This window comes from Taudactylus pleione, unplaced genomic scaffold (assembly GCF_031769625.1).
Source record: "Taudactylus pleione unplaced genomic scaffold, aTauple2 ptg000007l, whole genome shotgun sequence".
In the NCBI taxonomy this organism is placed as follows: Eukaryota; Metazoa; Chordata; class Amphibia; order Anura; family Myobatrachidae; genus Taudactylus; species Taudactylus pleione.
This window is the reverse complement of record NW_028284410.1, coordinates 13,292,383-13,310,041: the sequence shown is the minus strand read 5'-3', so window position 1 is coordinate 13,310,041 and position 17,659 is coordinate 13,292,383. Positions and strand designations below refer to the sequence as shown.

The window sequence follows — 17,659 nt, the reverse complement described above, 5'->3', positions numbered from 1 at the left end:
TGTGAGGAAACCGGCTCACCCAAGGGAAACCCACACATACACAAAGGGAACATACAAACCCCACACACACGCCATGACCACGAATTGAAATTATGACCTCAGTGCTGTGAGGTCTTTATATTGCATAATATACCCCTTACCTAAGGTATATCAGGAAGGGATCAAGCAGGGCACCATCGGACCAGTGGTGCGGGGGGGTAGCATCACCGGCCATGACCCAGGATACTGGTCAGTGTAGTGTGGACCGCACCACACAGTAACAAACACAGCCACCGGGTAGTACACTTGTACTATGCGGTGGCAGCGTGTTTGTTTTGGCAGCCAATGAGAGTCAGACTGACTGTCATTTGCTGCTTAGCCCACTGCCGGGTCAGGCTGGAGCTCACTTGCAAGCTCCATCTTCTGGCTCCTGCAGTGGGTGATGGGAGAGATGTCAAGATGTCTCTCCCACAGTGCAGAGTGAGCCGGGAGGATGGAGGAGCGGATGGTGGCAGGCGCAGGAGCAGGAATGGGGGGCACTGCATAGAGGGGACCACTAATGGGGGAACTGCATAGGGGGGACTACTACTGGGGGCACTATATAAAAGGCAATACTGGGGGCACTGCATAGGGGGGACCAATACTGGGGGCCCTGCATAGAGGGGACTACTACTGGGGGCACTATATAAGGGGCACTACTGGGGGCACTGCATAGGAGGGACCACTACTGGGGGCACTGTATAAGGTGAACTGCATAAGGAGCACTACTACAGTGGGCATTGCAAGAGGGGCACTACTACTTGGGGCATTAATGTGCGTACAGAATGGAAAGGAATGTTCCCAGAGTGATGAGAAATGGTGGTTTGTCATGTTGACACGCCTCTATTTTCCAGTGGTCATGTCGCTTGTGGCATGTGACCATGCCCACTTTTTTTGCGCGTGCACATACTTGGGGAGGAGAGCTCTATTTTTTAACTTGCCTTGGCCTCCAAATACCCTAGTTACGTCATTGCCCCATACTATAACTAATTTTAAAATTTGCAGTCAAAGAGTTTCATGATAGTATAAATATTATGCAGATATTTATAAGACATATTTATAAGTCCCATATAGGCTGAATGGTAGTGGACCAATTACTGTACTTTGGTCATTCTGATACATTGCATTAGTTTGCTACCTGATGGAAAAGATATTGTGACTTTACGATTTCTTCTTGTAGAGGTCTTGCAGATTGTTATTTTTGTCTCCATATAGGTCAAATAAAGCACAAAGGGTATATTTACTAAAGGGAGAGTTTTTAGAAGTGGAGATGTTGCCCATAGCAACCACTCAGATTCTAGCTATTATCTTCTGGAATGGGCTAGTTAAATGTTAAGTAGAATCTGATTGGTTACTATGGGCAACATCTCCATTTCTAAAAACTCTCACTTTAATAAACAAACCCCCAAGTGTTTGAATATACCTAATCTATAATTTGCCAATTTAAAATATCATGGCAAATTAAAAGTTAGATTTAAAGCAATTGTAGCTATTAAACTATTTAATTATTTATTTTAGAATGAGGTAATATTGTAAAGTGTTTTAAACGGTCATTCATCTAACTAGGTCATGATGACACAGTACATGAAAGAATTTACACCAAATAGTAAAAAAAATTGCTTTGATGCTATAAAAAGCTAAAATGTGTTTAATATGGAATGCATCATTGAATATTAAAAGTAGGCCCAAAAACTGGAGATCCACACATTGGAAACACATTGGAGTTTGGCCAGAGAACCATGGATAAGGGTTTTTTGACAACTCCACGAAACATACCTAATTGTTTTAACTATCAGCCAGAATATATTGGGAGACCTCCATTTGGAACCCAAACACAGAGTGACATCTATATAACTACTGCAGCAGACACTTGGCATCAGAAATGCCAAATATATTTATGAATCAGTCTTAAAGGTTACAGAAATTGAATATAATATAGAAAGAAATTATGTTAAACTCGCAGTAAATCTATTCATTATTTTTATGAAAGATAGATGGCATTCTAAAGATATGGAGATCACTGTGAAATAAAATAGTTTTGTTGGATATGTTAATACTCATCAGGTCTGTGCCGCACACTGAATTGCCAAAGGATTAAGTTTGCATAATTGTTAAACAAAGTTTCTGCCACCATCTGCAGTAAAGATATGAGAATAAGGTTTGGACTCAGAATGGCTAAACCAGAGCATTTATGAAAACGTGGCATGAACCACTATGCAGAAGTGCCTGAAAGATGCCCCTGAGCTAACAGAATTGTGTATAGCATTTTTTGCAAATTTTAGATTATTTTTTTATAAATTAAATCAGAAAAAGGTCAAAGAAATTAGGGAAAGTTAAAGAGATTAAGGACATTTTTTAATATACATTTATGGGGTTAATAGATTTTCTATTAATATTTTGAACTGAGCTGTGATTGGTCAGGAGATATTTAGTCACAGCGATGTTCAATCCCCACTGCCCTGAAAATGATAGTCGAAACATATTGTAGATACCTTCAGTGCACCAAGGAACCTGACAGATCAGGAGTGGGACAGTGTATGAATATCACATACCTTCCCAGTGTTCCATCTGTACAGGATATCTGGATCTGGGAGGTAACTTTGGGCACCTCAGGTATAGATATGGCTATTTTATATTTTTAAGTATAATACATTCTTTTGGATTATTTAACATATTAAAAGATAGTACACTAGATTTTGTTTCCCTGTATCTGTGTATTTGTGAGGAATAATGATCCTAATAAAACAGTTTTAGAATGACCATGTGTCTTCTTGTAAAGTTCAGAATTCCAAATATACCAAGCAATATTTTGGAAGTTTGATTCTTATGGATTTGTAAGTGCCATCTATATGGTTGTTGGTCTATCATCATTTTGATAGTCTACATTCGTAGTGTATTTTGCCTGTTTGGACACTGGAGACTAGAAATGTGTGGTTCTGGTTTTGGCACAGATTTTCCCACCAAGTTAATATCTCAGAAAGAGACAAAATGTCATCTTTCACAGACATCTTGGCACATATGTCCATGAAAGATGATGTTTAGTCCATGAAAGATGATGTTTTGTCTATGAAAAATTACTTTTTGCTTTGTTCTGAGATTCGAATTTCACGAGAAGATCCAAGCCAGAACCGAACCGCACATCTCTACTGGAGACCATTCAAAATGTTTTCACTTGGTTGCACAATACCGAAAATACTGTATATATCATTGTGCAACATGTTGCTCACCACAGCAAGTTGCATTTATCTGCTGCATCTGCTTCGCTCAACCCCGCTATCTGTCCTGCTCAACCCCATACCACCCCCTGCTCTGTCACCTCCCATGATACTTACCCTCGTTCCAAGTCCCACTCTGTCCCAGGTCACCTCAGCTACCCCATCTCCTCCCATTATACTTAACATTATTCCCAGTCCTCTTCTTCAGGTGGTCATCTGCCTCATCATCATGACTGCAATGCACACATGCACGTCACACCTCTTGTGCGCCCTGCCCAGTGAGAACCGAGGAACCTAACCTGCATTTTAGATGATTACACAATTTTAATAATAATAATAATTGCCATTTGAAGATTTTAATTGGCATATAAAGCACATTGCCATTCAACCACTAACCACCATATGTTTGCCAAAAGTAATTAGTCCTTTCTGCATGATGCCAGGTCAAACATGTATGGGAACCATGAGATTGATTCTATAATCAAGCAAATACTGTACCACTCTAATTAGTCTTTTCCACTCAAGACCCCAGCTCCAACCACTAATCTTGTCCAGTTAACTAGAATACACTGGGGTTTTTTTGCTAACATTTCTCAAAGCAGTAAATTTGTACTAAAAGCATAGCCACCAAAAAGCCATTATCTCTTTAACTGTCTAGTTTAGGTTAGATAATGTAAGAAAATCACTGATTGGTTTGAATGCTTTTAGCGTTGATCTTGACATTGGAACATTGATAGAAAGTAGCTCTCACAGAATTATATTCTTTATTGTAAGAAGTGTGATGGCATTTTAATGAAAGTCAAGTTTTAACATTTTCTATAGCTTTTTGAAATACCACACTATATTTGATCAAGAGTGCCCCCTCAACAGAGTACTTTTCCACTATTTAGTTGCTTATATAAATTTAGCACACATGTTGCAAAGCTAGATGCATTTTTATTTGCATCAACAAATACTTGTACACTGTTTTCTGGCATAATTATTGAATTATTGTTGGATGTATCCAATCCTGTGTGAAGTGTAAGTGTTTATTTATTGATTTAATTTAAAATGTTATAGTCAAAACATTATATTCATATGAGAAATGTCACCAAGAAAAGGTTCCACAGACCCTGGTACTCTTAGAGGGTATGACCAAGTGTGTGGAGTCATGACCATTCCCCATTGTGCACATTGTGTTTCCAAAGAGATGCTATGCCAATGCGAAGCTGGAGAGGGCATAGTCATACAATCTTGGGGACATGGTTATGTCTCCTTAGTTGTCCTGCATCCCCTAAATATTGTCTGCTTTACTCATACTTGGGAACTTTATATTTATTTGGGTCTGCAATTTACATTAATATAAGTGGGGTGTACAATACAAAATTTAACTGATTTTATTTAATCTCATGACCATGGTATACTATTGATTGGGTTGAAGGGTATGTGTGATGTGGCTTATGCCTTGATTACAACCCTGGGCTCAACTTATTGTCACTCAAAAACTATGTATTATAAAATTAACATTTTATATCTGTTCACAGGCATGTGCTTTTTTGAACTATTAAGTACCAATAGTTATTAAATACAATTTAGTTATTAAATATATTTTATAGTTTTCAGATATAGAAACCACCATATTACCTGGACAAAAATATAATTAATTACCTCCTCCCAGAGCTAACAAAAATCAGGATTGCAGTGAACCTACCAATTGAAAAAAAAAGAGAAAATTTTGGAAAAAAAGAGGACATATATGATGCACTCTAATATAGGAACAATAGGACTATATGTGTAAATAGCATTCATGTAAATATTTCAGAAGTTTGATATTGGCACAAACAACTGTAAATACATATTTACCCTATACAGACCTTCCTTTGTGAGACCTGCATTTGTTTATATATTTTATACAATTGAAAAAAAATTGACATAATAGCTTGAAGGACTATATTAGAACTGTTAAATATCAATCAGAACATCTATGATACATGCTTAAATAGACACATTGTTAAATATCAGTTGATTCATCTAGATTTTCTCAAAGAATTTCCAGACCGGTTTATAACAGTTTTGCAAAATTATGTTACTGGGATGTTTCAGAGAATAAAAATGATGATAAAAGTATGAAAATAATATCCAAATGCTTATTGCTAACTGTGGTTGCTAAAATAACTGTTGACTTACATGCCTCTTTAATTTATAGATCGCACAGTACTTCCATTCCATTAATTGAACGGACATTTACTACATTCCCTTCATTTAGCTCAGTGGGAGAATGGCTGGAGGCCATTGAAATGGAGAGGTATAAGGATAACTTCACAGCAGCTGGCTATTGCTACCTGGAGTCTGTGGCCAGGATGACAGTTCAGTAAGTTACATTTTATAACTATACATGTAATGTGTTAATATGGTTCAAGGAATTTGCTCAGCAGCAGAGAAATTTGTCATCTCAATTAATTTCCCACAAAATTGGCTGAAAGTAAAGACAACAGACAATTATGTATATTCAATACTCTATCACATTTCAGCAGTATGAGCAACACTTCTGCCAAAATATCTGTTAGAATTATTGTAGAAACTTGTTAACTACTATAATCTGTACTGTTGATATTATGGTGCATACAGTACACATGGTACAACCTGCACAACCAACAATATCGCTGATAGATTTCCCTTCAACTTTCTGTAGTGCAGGGCAAACAATTTTGGGTATACACACTGATATATATCTATGATAGATATCTATGATCGATATTTCAGTGAAGTCATCTCTTAACATGCAAATCGTGTTGAAATCGTCCAAGTTGGCCTGCATGTATGGACAACCATATATATAGTTATCGTCCATGCGGGAACGCACATCGTTGGTCGTTCATTGATCCTTTGCTGCATAAAAATCAATGATATGAACGATTTATCATTGATCGATATTGTTATTGTTCATATCGTTCATTAACATCGTACCGTGTGTATGCACTATCAGATATATTTGCTTCCAAAAAAATGTGGTGGTAATTTGAACTTTCAGAACTATCAGAAAAAAAGCATGAAGGTGTATATTTATCATCGCAGCGAACTCCAAAAAGTATTATACCTTAGCACCCCATTTCACTCAAGCAAGTGCATAAATTTAAAAAAATACTTATATAACTTTTTTATATGCAGAAAAATAGAAATAAGGGGTTTTGCCATACCAAGTAAATTAAATATATTGAATACATTTCTTCATAATTAATATCTCTACTTGATGAAGGATGAACCAGACCAAATGCTCAAAACTAACATAAATGTGAGCTCTTGTAGCCATATTGGGATGGACTAAAGTGCATATATTTATTTATGGATTTAAGTATAATAATGCAAAATTATTATATGAACAATATAATTGTAAATGCGCACAGCAATTGTCTTTAATGAGGAAACAGAATGGGGGTTACATGGTCTTTTCAAGTTTTAGTCCACACAGTAAGTGTTAATATGTTACCCAATTAAATTTAGCAAATACAAACATATTTTTTAGTCTCAGGGGGTTCATCTTATACACTGATGCTGCAGAAGGGGGAAGTGAGATTGACATCCAAACAGAAACTGGAGCAATGGTAGTAACTAGCTCTTAGGGGTTTATTTACTAACAATCGTGTCTGGCCGAAATTCCATTCCCGTGCAAGTTTTCCCTGATTTTGCAAATACACCCACATACGGAAACGGGCATATAGACATGAAGGCAGATATGAAAACTACAATATAAGGATATAAAAATAAGCAAAATACCCCACAATAGTCATGGATAACCAAGGCAACACCCGAAGGCAACATTTGGGCATACACCAAAATAAAAAAAATAAAAAAGGTCATAGATGGCATACAATAATTGAAAATATGAAAAAAAAAAAATACAAATCCACCATAATATCAAAACATAGACCTCCCGCCTATATACCCTATCCCTAACCTACAAAATAATAATTACTCCCAAAACAAACCTCCCTAGAACCCCCACCCTGTATTGCCTATCTCCAAATTAGGTATACCTGGATCCCATAGTTACCCCATCAAAACTACACTACATACAGATTACCTACAGTAACAACCCCCCCACCCCCAACCCAAATAAAAGATCTAAATATTGGATAAATTACTGGGGCTACTATCTAAGTGACCAAAGAACATGGATATGAATATGGAACTCCACCCACATAAATAAAGAGCTTTAGGTAGATATATCCAAAATAAAAAAAACACATCAAATGAAAAAATAAATTAAATAAAACAGGATATACAAAAAACCCAGCAGTATAAAAAGCAAAGGAAAATAAATAAAAAAATACATAAAAAAGAGACAAAATATCAGAACAGTACGATCAAATTATGAACTTTAAAGTCCATGAAATATAAATAAACCAACACATAATTTAAATGAAACAGAATATATAAAATCACATAAATTTAGAAAACAAATGAAATTGCATAAAAATCAACAAGACAGGGAGACAAATATATAGTCTCCAGATGTTCAATCGGGGCCAGTCCTCAGCCTCCTGCAGGGAAAATACAAAAGAAATCTTCCTGCACATCCTGCCTGAGAGTATACACAAAAATGTTAAAAACATATGCAATAGATATCCCGAAGCTTCTCCATAAATGCTAGGTCCGAAAAAGGTTGTTAAGGCATGCTAGAGCAGAATTTTGGTGGCTGGAAACAAAATGGTAGTCGATCTTGAATTGTACTAGGACCACTGGAACAGAGAACAGAGAACTGGACTTGGAAAAAAAGAAGCAAGGACTTCGGAGTTGGAGATCAGAGGCACCTCCACTTGACAGGGAGGTGCCTCTGATCCACAAGCCTCTGGGTAGAGGCACTAATAGCCAGAAGGATCTGTTGAATAGGAGTCATGATCGTCCCTAGCTATCTATTACTAAGAGCTCAAAGAAATGGGAAGCTGTGCATTTGGAAGGATAATGCAGGCAGCACACCACAGGAGCCAGAGAGGACAGGGAGCTAGAATGCACTGCACATCACTTAATCAAGATAATTGATGCATTAGGAGAACATTCCAGCACTGAAAGTATCACCACAAAAGGTAATAAGCCTGAACTCTGCAGCCCAGGAAATCCTGCACAGCAGGGAGACTATAACAGGATTCCAGAAGGAGCCCGGCAGCAAGATGACAGCGGCTAGCACAAGGCTCACCCCAGCAACTGTAGCTCACCAGCAGGAATTGAAGAGAGGACAGACAGCAGAACTCATGCCCAAGACACCAGAGACTACAGCTGGTAACCTGATGAGGAACTGCAGGTAAGAGCACTTCAGCACACAGCCACGGGAGCTAGGGGAAGAGGCGGGAACATCACAGAGCTAAGAGGCAGTGGACCCATCTACACAGTCAGATGTGGAAACAATGTGGAAGCAGCTCACAAATTACCCAGTGCTGAATTCTAGGAACACAGGAGAGGATCAGCCCACCGAAGCAGGCACACCCGGGGAGGAACTTCCAAAGGAACAGATGGAAAGCAGGATTTTCCACATGAGAGTTGGCTGAATGTGACCTACACCATGCAACTCCTCCCAGCTCAGGGATTTACTAAAAGCAAACATGGGTGCAAATGCACAATCCTGCACAGAAATAGATGACCAAACATGCAAATAGAAGTTAATAAACCATCGAACCAACATGCAAGTACTTTCTATAGACAGGATTACAACTCACAGATTTTCTAAGAATGATGTTTAAAACATGATAGAACACTGAGCCTGTGAGCTGTGTGTTGTGCCAAATCACTGTACTGATCAAGATCTGTGCAGTGCTTCTGTTTTTATTGTAAAGAAAAGGTAAAAAATCTGAGTAAAAAATGGCATGGGGTCCCCCCCCCCAGAAGCATATCCAGCCCCAGACTTCTGAGCCTGTTCTGGTACAGGAACATCGGAGATCCTGAGATTCTAAAGAAAAGAATTCCTCAGAACCTAAAGTACCAACATATCAAAACCCGACTTGATACAGGGAAATGCATCAGTTGACCTTTGGGATGCAAACCGGAAGCCGGAAGTTCCGAAACCGTAAGTCAAGCACAATGAGGTTACCAGCTTACCTTGGCTGTTTTCAGCATCGTGAGCTGCAAAGGGTGCCATGGAATAGGAGTAGAGGTCCTTCTGCCTTAGGACCTAAGCATCCCAGGACTGCATGCCACATATAGTGTAAGCTTTGTTTATCCAGTGCACAGCTACCACACTATTTGCACAGCCAGGAGCTTTAAGTATCCTCTCCCATTGAAGTAGAGGTTAGGACCATCTAACATAGGATATTGGACTGCAAAAGGAAGTGGCCAGATGGTAATGTACTATAAACTAGATCTATCAGTATTTACAGTGACTGCATAATATATCTGCTTACTACTAACCCTTCCATCTGCATGAACATAGGCTGTGACTAATTACTAACATTCTATGATTAGCTGCTTAAACACTGCTAACTAAGACTGGTGCATGATTTTTAAATGTGTATTTTTTATGCATTTTTTAATTTTAATTTTTAAAGTTTTATATTTTTTACACTGATAGCTGGATCAGTGCATTATAGAAAAATTGTGGCCATAGGCCTTATGTAATATTTCTTTCTCCGTATTTTGATTAGAGATGTGTGCCGACCTCCGTGTTTTGGTTTTGGTTTTGGCTCTGGCTCTTCCCTGGTTTTGGATCTGGATTGATTATGCCAAAACCTCACCTCCGTGTTTTGTTTTCATGTTTTGGTATTGGATCTGGGTATTTTTCTTAAAAAATAAAAAAAACTGCTAAAATCACATAAAATTTGCCTTTTTTGTTCCTACAGTATTAATAACCTCAATAACATTTATTTCCACTTGTTTACAGTCAATTTTGGTTACCTCACAGCTCACAATATTGTTTTTTTTCATCTAGTTAAAGGGCCAGAAGGTTGCATCCAGCTTGCTGACTCAAAACTGATTGATATAATTGTTAATAGAGTTGAGGACTGTGCAAAGATGATGGTTGGGATACCCTTGAGGATTGAAGGCATGGGTCTTCATAGAGGACAAGGAAGTTGACAGCCTTGCATTATCATGATGACTGCTGGCGGCAGCTACAACATGTGGTTCTTGGCCTTGCTCTCCTGTCATGTGACAGCCATCCATATTTTCTGCAGTCTTGAAGCAGTGTCACAAGCACCAATAGTATAGCCAAGGTGCGGTTACAAAATTCACACACGTGCAGTCGTGCGCACACAGAAAAAAAATATACAAAAGATACTGTTTTTTTTTCGGGTCCAGAACTTGGGCCCAGAGCACAGATTGGTGACGACTGGAGTCGGGCAGCACTAGGTTGCATTGCTGTATCTTGTGTGGCTAAGCCTAACACGCACACACACACAGAAAATAAATAGACAAAAGACACTATTTTTTTTGTGCTTTTTTTTCGGGTCCAGAACTTGAGCCCAGAGCACAGATTGATGATGGCTGGAGTCGGGCAGCACTAGGTTGCGTTGCCGACTTGGTAGATCTTGTGTGACTAAGCCTAACACGCACAGACACACAGACAAATATTAGACAAAAAAGACAATTTTTTCAGCTCCAGAACTTGAGCCCGGAGCACAGATTAATGACAACTGGAGTCGGGCAGCACTAGGTTGCGTTGCCGACTTGCTAGTTCTTGTGCAGCTAAGCCTAACACGCATGTACACACACACACAGACAGTAAAATATAAAAAAAAGACAATTGATTTTTATTTTTTTCTGCTCCAGAACTTGAGCCTAGAGCACCGGTTGATCACGACTGGAGTCGGGCAGCACTAGGTTGCGTTGCAAACTTGCTAGATCTTGTGCGGCTAAGCCTAATATGCACAGACACACAGACAATTATTAGGAAAAAAGACAATTGATTTTATTTTTTTACAGCTCCAGAACTTGAGCCCAGAGCACTGATTGATCATGACTGGAGTCGGGCAGCACTAGGTTGCAACTTGCGTTGCTGGCTGGATCTTGTGCAGTTAAGCCTAACAAGCGCACACACACACAAAGATAAAAAAAAGACGCTTTATTTTTTTCTGCTCCAGAACTTTGGGCCTAGAGCACAGCTTGAAGACGACTGGAGTCAGGCAGCACTAGCTTGCATTGCTGACTTGTTGTATTTTGTGCGGTTAAGCCTAACACGCACACAGACAAATATATATTACACAAAAAAATACACTTTATTTGGGTCCATAACTTGGGCTCAGATGGATGCAGCAGACAGTACAGCAGACAGCACCAGCCCAGATGGATCAGCAACAGCCCAGATGGACACAGCAGACAGCACAGCACCAGCCCTGATGGATCAGCAACAACAGCCCAGATGGACACAGCAGACAGCAGAACACCAGCCCAGAATGGATCAGCACCAGCCCAGGACACAGCAGACAGAACAGGACACAGCAGACAGAACAGCACAGCACCTATCCCCAGCCCTACACTACCCACCCTACCTGTTCAGTCTCCACAGCCAGAGTGAAATGGCACCCATCGCGTCCCTTTTATATAGAGACGAAAGCTTGCGAGCCGCGAGATTTCATCTCTTTGGTTTTGCCTCGATTTGAGAGATGAGAGTCGGCGGGAACATCCAAGCTCACTTGGATCCGACTCAGATTCCCTTAGTTCGGGTGGGTTTGGATCTCTTAGATCCGAACCTGCTCATCTCTAATTTTGATATTGCAAAACATGTTTTAATTTAATTAAATGATGTTTAATAAAGTGTAATATTTCTCAAAGCAGCAGCTGTGTGCAAGCGCTCCCATTATACATTTTTCTGTTTTTAATTTTATCAGTGGAGTTCCAGATCCACCTTTGTGGGGGCAGCTGTATCAGCTCCTTTTTACATATTAAACAAGTGACAATAGCTATATATTAGCACCCACTATTTCTCTTTTTTCCTTTTTTTTCCCCCACCCCAAAAGCATAACCAGCCCCAGACTTCTGAGCCTGTTCTGGTACTGGAAATACAGGGGAAAAATTGCATAGGGTTCCCCCATATTTCCAGTAACCAGCAACAGGCTGAGCCAGATGGTATCCTTACAGTATAGCAGGGAGACACAAAGCATGGGATCCCCCTGCCATAATGTAATCCGGCCCCAAACTATTCAGCACAGGGCCTTGGAAAGTGGGGATCCCAAAAATAAAATATGATCCCCATGCCCGAAGATCAACCAGACCTAGACTTAAATACTTAGGCTCTTACGCACACCCCTAGTGGTGGATGGTGCAGAGGTAATTGTGTAACATAAAGAAATATTATTGTTCTTTCAGTAAGCAGGCCCTGCGGCACTTGTAGAACCACAAGTTCCAGCAGGCCGCTGGCACTTGTACTATTACTGTAGAGACAATATAAAAAAAGACAGGATACAGACACTGAAGGATTTATGCCTTTATTACACATTCACACACACTCACACCCACACTTACCTTCCCCCTGGAAGAGGTCAGACCCCTTCTCCAGGTAGAATCCAAGGTCTTCGTAAATTAAAAAAATGGATAAATGGAAATGTACAGTACTGTATTATAAGTGAAGGTAAATGTACTCACTAATCTCAGTTATCATGACCATATGAATAACTTTAGCAGATAACTTTGAGTTCATGGGGCTGATTGTGAGTCACACGGATCTTTCTTCACAGATTCAAATGGTGAGTGTTTGTATACAGCGCATGTGCAGAAGAGACTTTATGCATTTTAGCATGTCTGTCCTATTTTGAGTCAAGTGCTACTTGGTCAGATCTGTCTTTCTGTGAAAAAGGGTGTTTCAGGGCATAAAGTGGGTGGTGCCAAAGCGATTGCACTAAACCACCCTGAGTTTATGGAGTGTCATAGGTGTTTATCAAAAGCTCCATGTGAGTCTTGCATATATCTGTAGGCAAGCGAAGCCTGTTTCTGACAAATCATTTGCAAGTAGTATGAGGCTAGTGAGAAGTGCAGACACTTATGATGACAGTTGCAGCGGTCGGTGTATAATAAAGTTGAACAGATACCGGCATTAGCAAAAAGTAGTAAAACAGGCTTTCACTGTTGCTCACAAGTATAGCCACTTTGCTTGCAACGGATAATCAGCCCCATGTGAACAGTACATACATTATACATCATTACATAAAATACTTGTCATATTACAGGTAACAAAAGCTGTTTCAAGTTTACCCAAATATGTACTTCTTTTTCTTTTATGGATTAACTAATTTTGTTAGACCTACATTATGTATCACTATTAAACACCTTACTGGCATTTTGGTAATACTAGACATTATTTAACAAATCAAACTCTAAAATAATGGCACGGCCACAAGAATTTTCATTAAATTTGGACAGAGCGATGACTAAAAATATTAGTGCCTTGGGTGAGAGGTATAATTGGTGCACCCCCCACATACGAATACACCCACACACGCATGTGTTGGTGGTGATAGTCAACACCTTTGGCCATGGTATGTGTCACATTCCCTAAACTGTGGCTTAGTTTGTATGTATAATGGGTACCATTTAATGTTCAACACCAATTTTTGATGTGACATGTTTGTAGGGTGAGGACACAGCACAATGTTAGGCATATCACATGAAGGTGAGATCGCTTGCTACATTTACTCTATTGTTCTGCGAAATGGAGCATGCTAGATGGAACATGGAGTAAGGACCCAGACAAATGACCAGTGCAGGCTCTGCTGTCTCAGGACTCAGAGATATGTATTACTACCTGTATTATATTACCTTACAAACCACACTTACCCTTCACCAAATACTTCTCAATCATCCATAAATGTCATATACAATTCCACTTGCCCACTACTATTCACAGACAGCATCCCTCACTGAAATACCTCTCACCCACCCCCACTCACTGACACTATAACTCAATCACTGAAATTTACCACACTCTCCACCACTCCATGGCACCAACCACTTCCTGACACTACACCTCACCCATTATCACTCCATAAAACTATATGCCACCCACTGAAAAATCCATAACTCCATGCCAGACCCTGACACTACACTTCAATCACTAAAACTCCCCTCAGTCATCATCACTGACACTATACATCAACCACAGAAATATGCTCACTCACCATCACTTTCTAATACTAAATCTCACCCACTATCACTCTCTAACACTAAACTTCACCAACTGACAACCCCTTAACTTACCACTGCTCTCTGACACCATACTGTACAGTCCAATACAAAATAGCTCCATTAATCCTGAGCATCTTTCAATACCCACCGAAAGCACACACTCCCAGCAGTGCTTTAAATTCCAATCTCTTTAACCATTGTAGTTTACTTACTTTAGGACTCCTTTACTCTTCATTTTCCTCTTAGTGGGCAGGATGCATGAAGTGCATCCTGCCACTCATCGCAAGCATAACAGCATTTATCAACTCCGAATGCGTGAAAAAAATCAAAAAGGATAGCTCTCTCGGTAAGAGATGTTCTTTGTGATAGAAGGAATTCCAGGTTTATGACCCAGAAGTCCTTCTGCACATGCGTTAAGTGATGCACGCGCTGCAGGGAGTTCTGGGTGAGATCCGAATGGATCCCTCCCAGGGGGAATCTAAGGATGGCATTGCCCACTGCCTCCAAGCCCCAAAATATTTCACATTCCGGAGCTTGGTGCATATATACGGTAAGCGGTCAAACCTACAAATACGTAATTTTCGGAGTTTGACTGCAAAATCAGCATTGATGCATCTCACCCAGCATCTCCTTCAGTTTAGTTTGAAGCTGCCTGCTCCTGGATTCTCTCTGTGACAGACATCATTATGTTGAGACATCCACACAGCTGTGGCTACTGCTAGCTCCTCTCTGAAACTGCAAAAAACCAGGGGACTTTGGCCCTCATTCAGAGCCGTACACTCTGAGCAGAGCGCACGCTCTGAATGAGGGCCGCCCTCCATAATTATGGAGCGTCCTCCTGGACGCTCCTATAGCTGTGGGTCACCACCCACAGCCTATACGAGCGTGCAGTTTGATGGCCGCGATGGTCTTGACCATCGCGACCATCGAAACTGCGAGCCGGAGCCTGCGGTTCAGGTTTTCAACCGCAAGGCCCGGAGTGATTTTGGCTCTATCAGAGCCAAAATCACTCCCACTGACATCACTAGTGATGTCAGTGGGCCGGCTTCTGACGGCAGGCGTTCCCTTGGGAACGCCCCATCAGGGAGGCACGCCCACCAAATGGGGCGTGCTGTCAATCAACATCGACAGCACGCCCCCTTTGATCAGACACAACGAGCGAAGGAAAGTCCTTCACTCGTCGCGTCTGGCGCATGCGCACGACGGAGCTCCTGCCGTCGTGCGCATGCGCAGTGCACAACATCGACCCACTTGCGAGCGGACAGCCGCTTGCGAGTGGGTCTGAATCAGGCCCTTTGTTTTGAAGAGTCAGAGTCAGGATGCAGGACCACCAGCGTACTGCAGTCCTGGAATTTTGCTCTCAAAAGCAGCCTACAGGGCTTCTTTCCTGACTAATTTACCGAGCTGCAGAATTCTTGGCCCAGATAGCTAACCTCACCCGAACATTGTGTTTCCCATATTAGGCTATAGGCTACATATCGCAAAAAGTACCATGAGAGGTATCTGTAAGACTCCTCCCCAGCACTCACCATTCGCACATGTGCAGTCAGCAGTTCACACATGCGCAATAGTGAGGTGGCTGCTGGAAAGTGAAAGTTAAGTTTTACTTTTACACATCAGATTGTGGGGTGTATTAAAGGGGAAAATGTGTTAAAACCCCTGAAAATGCTGTTTTGGGGGTTTTACTGCATACCCCATATGTATTAAGCACCAGAATGTGATGCATCCTGACAATGGAAGCTCGACCTGGACTAAAGATAGGTGTTGAAATCTTGACGCCTATCTTTAGTCTGACGCCGAAATCCTAACAGACAGCATGGCAGCAGGTAAGCATGGCCCTGTAAGGTGTTAGCCATGGGTGGGATTTAGTTTTTGGGACCCTTGGGGGAGATTAGGGCTAGGCACCCCCCCAGGGAGGGTTAGGTTCGGAGAGGGGGGTTAGGGTTAGGCACCCCCCGGGGAAAGGTTAGGGTTAGGCACCACTGGGGGGAGGTGAGGGTAAGGCACTGCTAAGGGAGGGTTAGGGGGGTGAGGGGTAGGATTAGGCTGCTTACCATCCCTGTCGGCATCTTGCTTGTTTGGCCTATATGAACCAGCGGCTATTCAGCTGCCAGGATTTCATACCCAACCCGCACAATACAACTAATTGGTATAAAGTGTAACCAGCGATATCATTATATGTCTAGTGTGCAATGTTGGTAATATTATACAGTGATGATTATGATAACCTTCTGAATCATCTATTTGCTTTTATCTACAGAGATGTCATGAGTCTAGGAGTCACTTCTGTGGAACACCAGAAGACTATTCTCAGTGGCATTCAGACCTTACGTGCTCAAGTTATACAAATGCACGGACGGGGAGTGCAGGTGTGATACACAAGGACACAAGACAAGCTCTGGACTGAAAAATCCAAAGGGAGAGCTATACAGCCCCCAAAATCTGGCCAAGAAACATAAGAGGAAAAGAACAGCAAAATCTAAGGCGGCGTCAAATGAAACTAGGATTAAATTGGAGCCAAACTCTCTCTTAACTCCCTGGGAGCAATTGTAAAATTGCCAAGCATGGCGGCTGTAGTACCATATCCCATGGTTGAAGATGGCACAGTCAAATGGAAGATTGTATCTCTTACATGGGGAAGAAGTGAAATCAGGCTGTGTATCTACAATGATAACCAGCCATAGACTGCAAAACTGGACAGATTTTAGAGGCCTTTTAACAAGGCCAAATATCTGTATGAACCATAGGCATACAGGGTGTGCTGGAAACGCGTGCACTTGTTTTTACATGGGGTACATTGTTGTAATATTGTGGTGCCAACTACTCCATTAACTATAAGTACTTAAGTATTTTTCTAACAGCAACTGTGTTGTACTGACTCCCATAAATAGCTTTTATTTTTACAGAATGTAAAAGAAAAAAGACTTTTTTTTATACCAGATCAAGTGTCCAAGTGATATGTGTTTGGTGCAGAAAGTGCTAGCCTTTTTCTTTTCTCCTCCTTACAAAGCACTTTTTTCTCAGCGGCATTAAATGATGGCATCTCTCTCATGGGGCAAATGCGGTGAAGCTGAAGTGGTGCCATTTGTCTTGTAGTTGAAGTTCAATGTGAGCAATCGCTTACTTTGCAAAGGTTTGTCTGACAGTTACGAGCAGAGGGGTGGTGAGATGGAAAACCATGCAAGCAATACAGAAAAACAACAAAATAGTTGTGTAGCCTTCATTTATATGTGGCATGGTTGATATGAAACACAATCAGTTAAAAAGAGTGCTAGAGCCTAATGGATAGTCAGACAGGGTACACCTGATGTTATCCAAATATCTAAACAGGTCATTTGCTGCAT

General features: G+C 40.8%; 1 protein-coding gene across 1 annotated transcript in view; it reads left to right on the top strand.

Moving 5' to 3' along the window:
- Positions 1-17,223, top strand: part of EPHA10 (EPH receptor A10) — a 740,746-nt gene extending 723,523 nt beyond the window's left edge. The window contains exons 16-17 of the mRNA XM_088462290.1: positions 5,419-5,583; positions 16,576-17,223. Coding sequence (XP_088318416.1) covers positions 5,419-5,583; positions 16,576-16,690 — 280 coding nt within the window. The 3' untranslated portion in view covers positions 16,691-17,223. The remainder of the gene's footprint in view (positions 1-5,418; positions 5,584-16,575) is intronic.
- Positions 17,224-17,659: the final 436 nt, after the last annotated feature.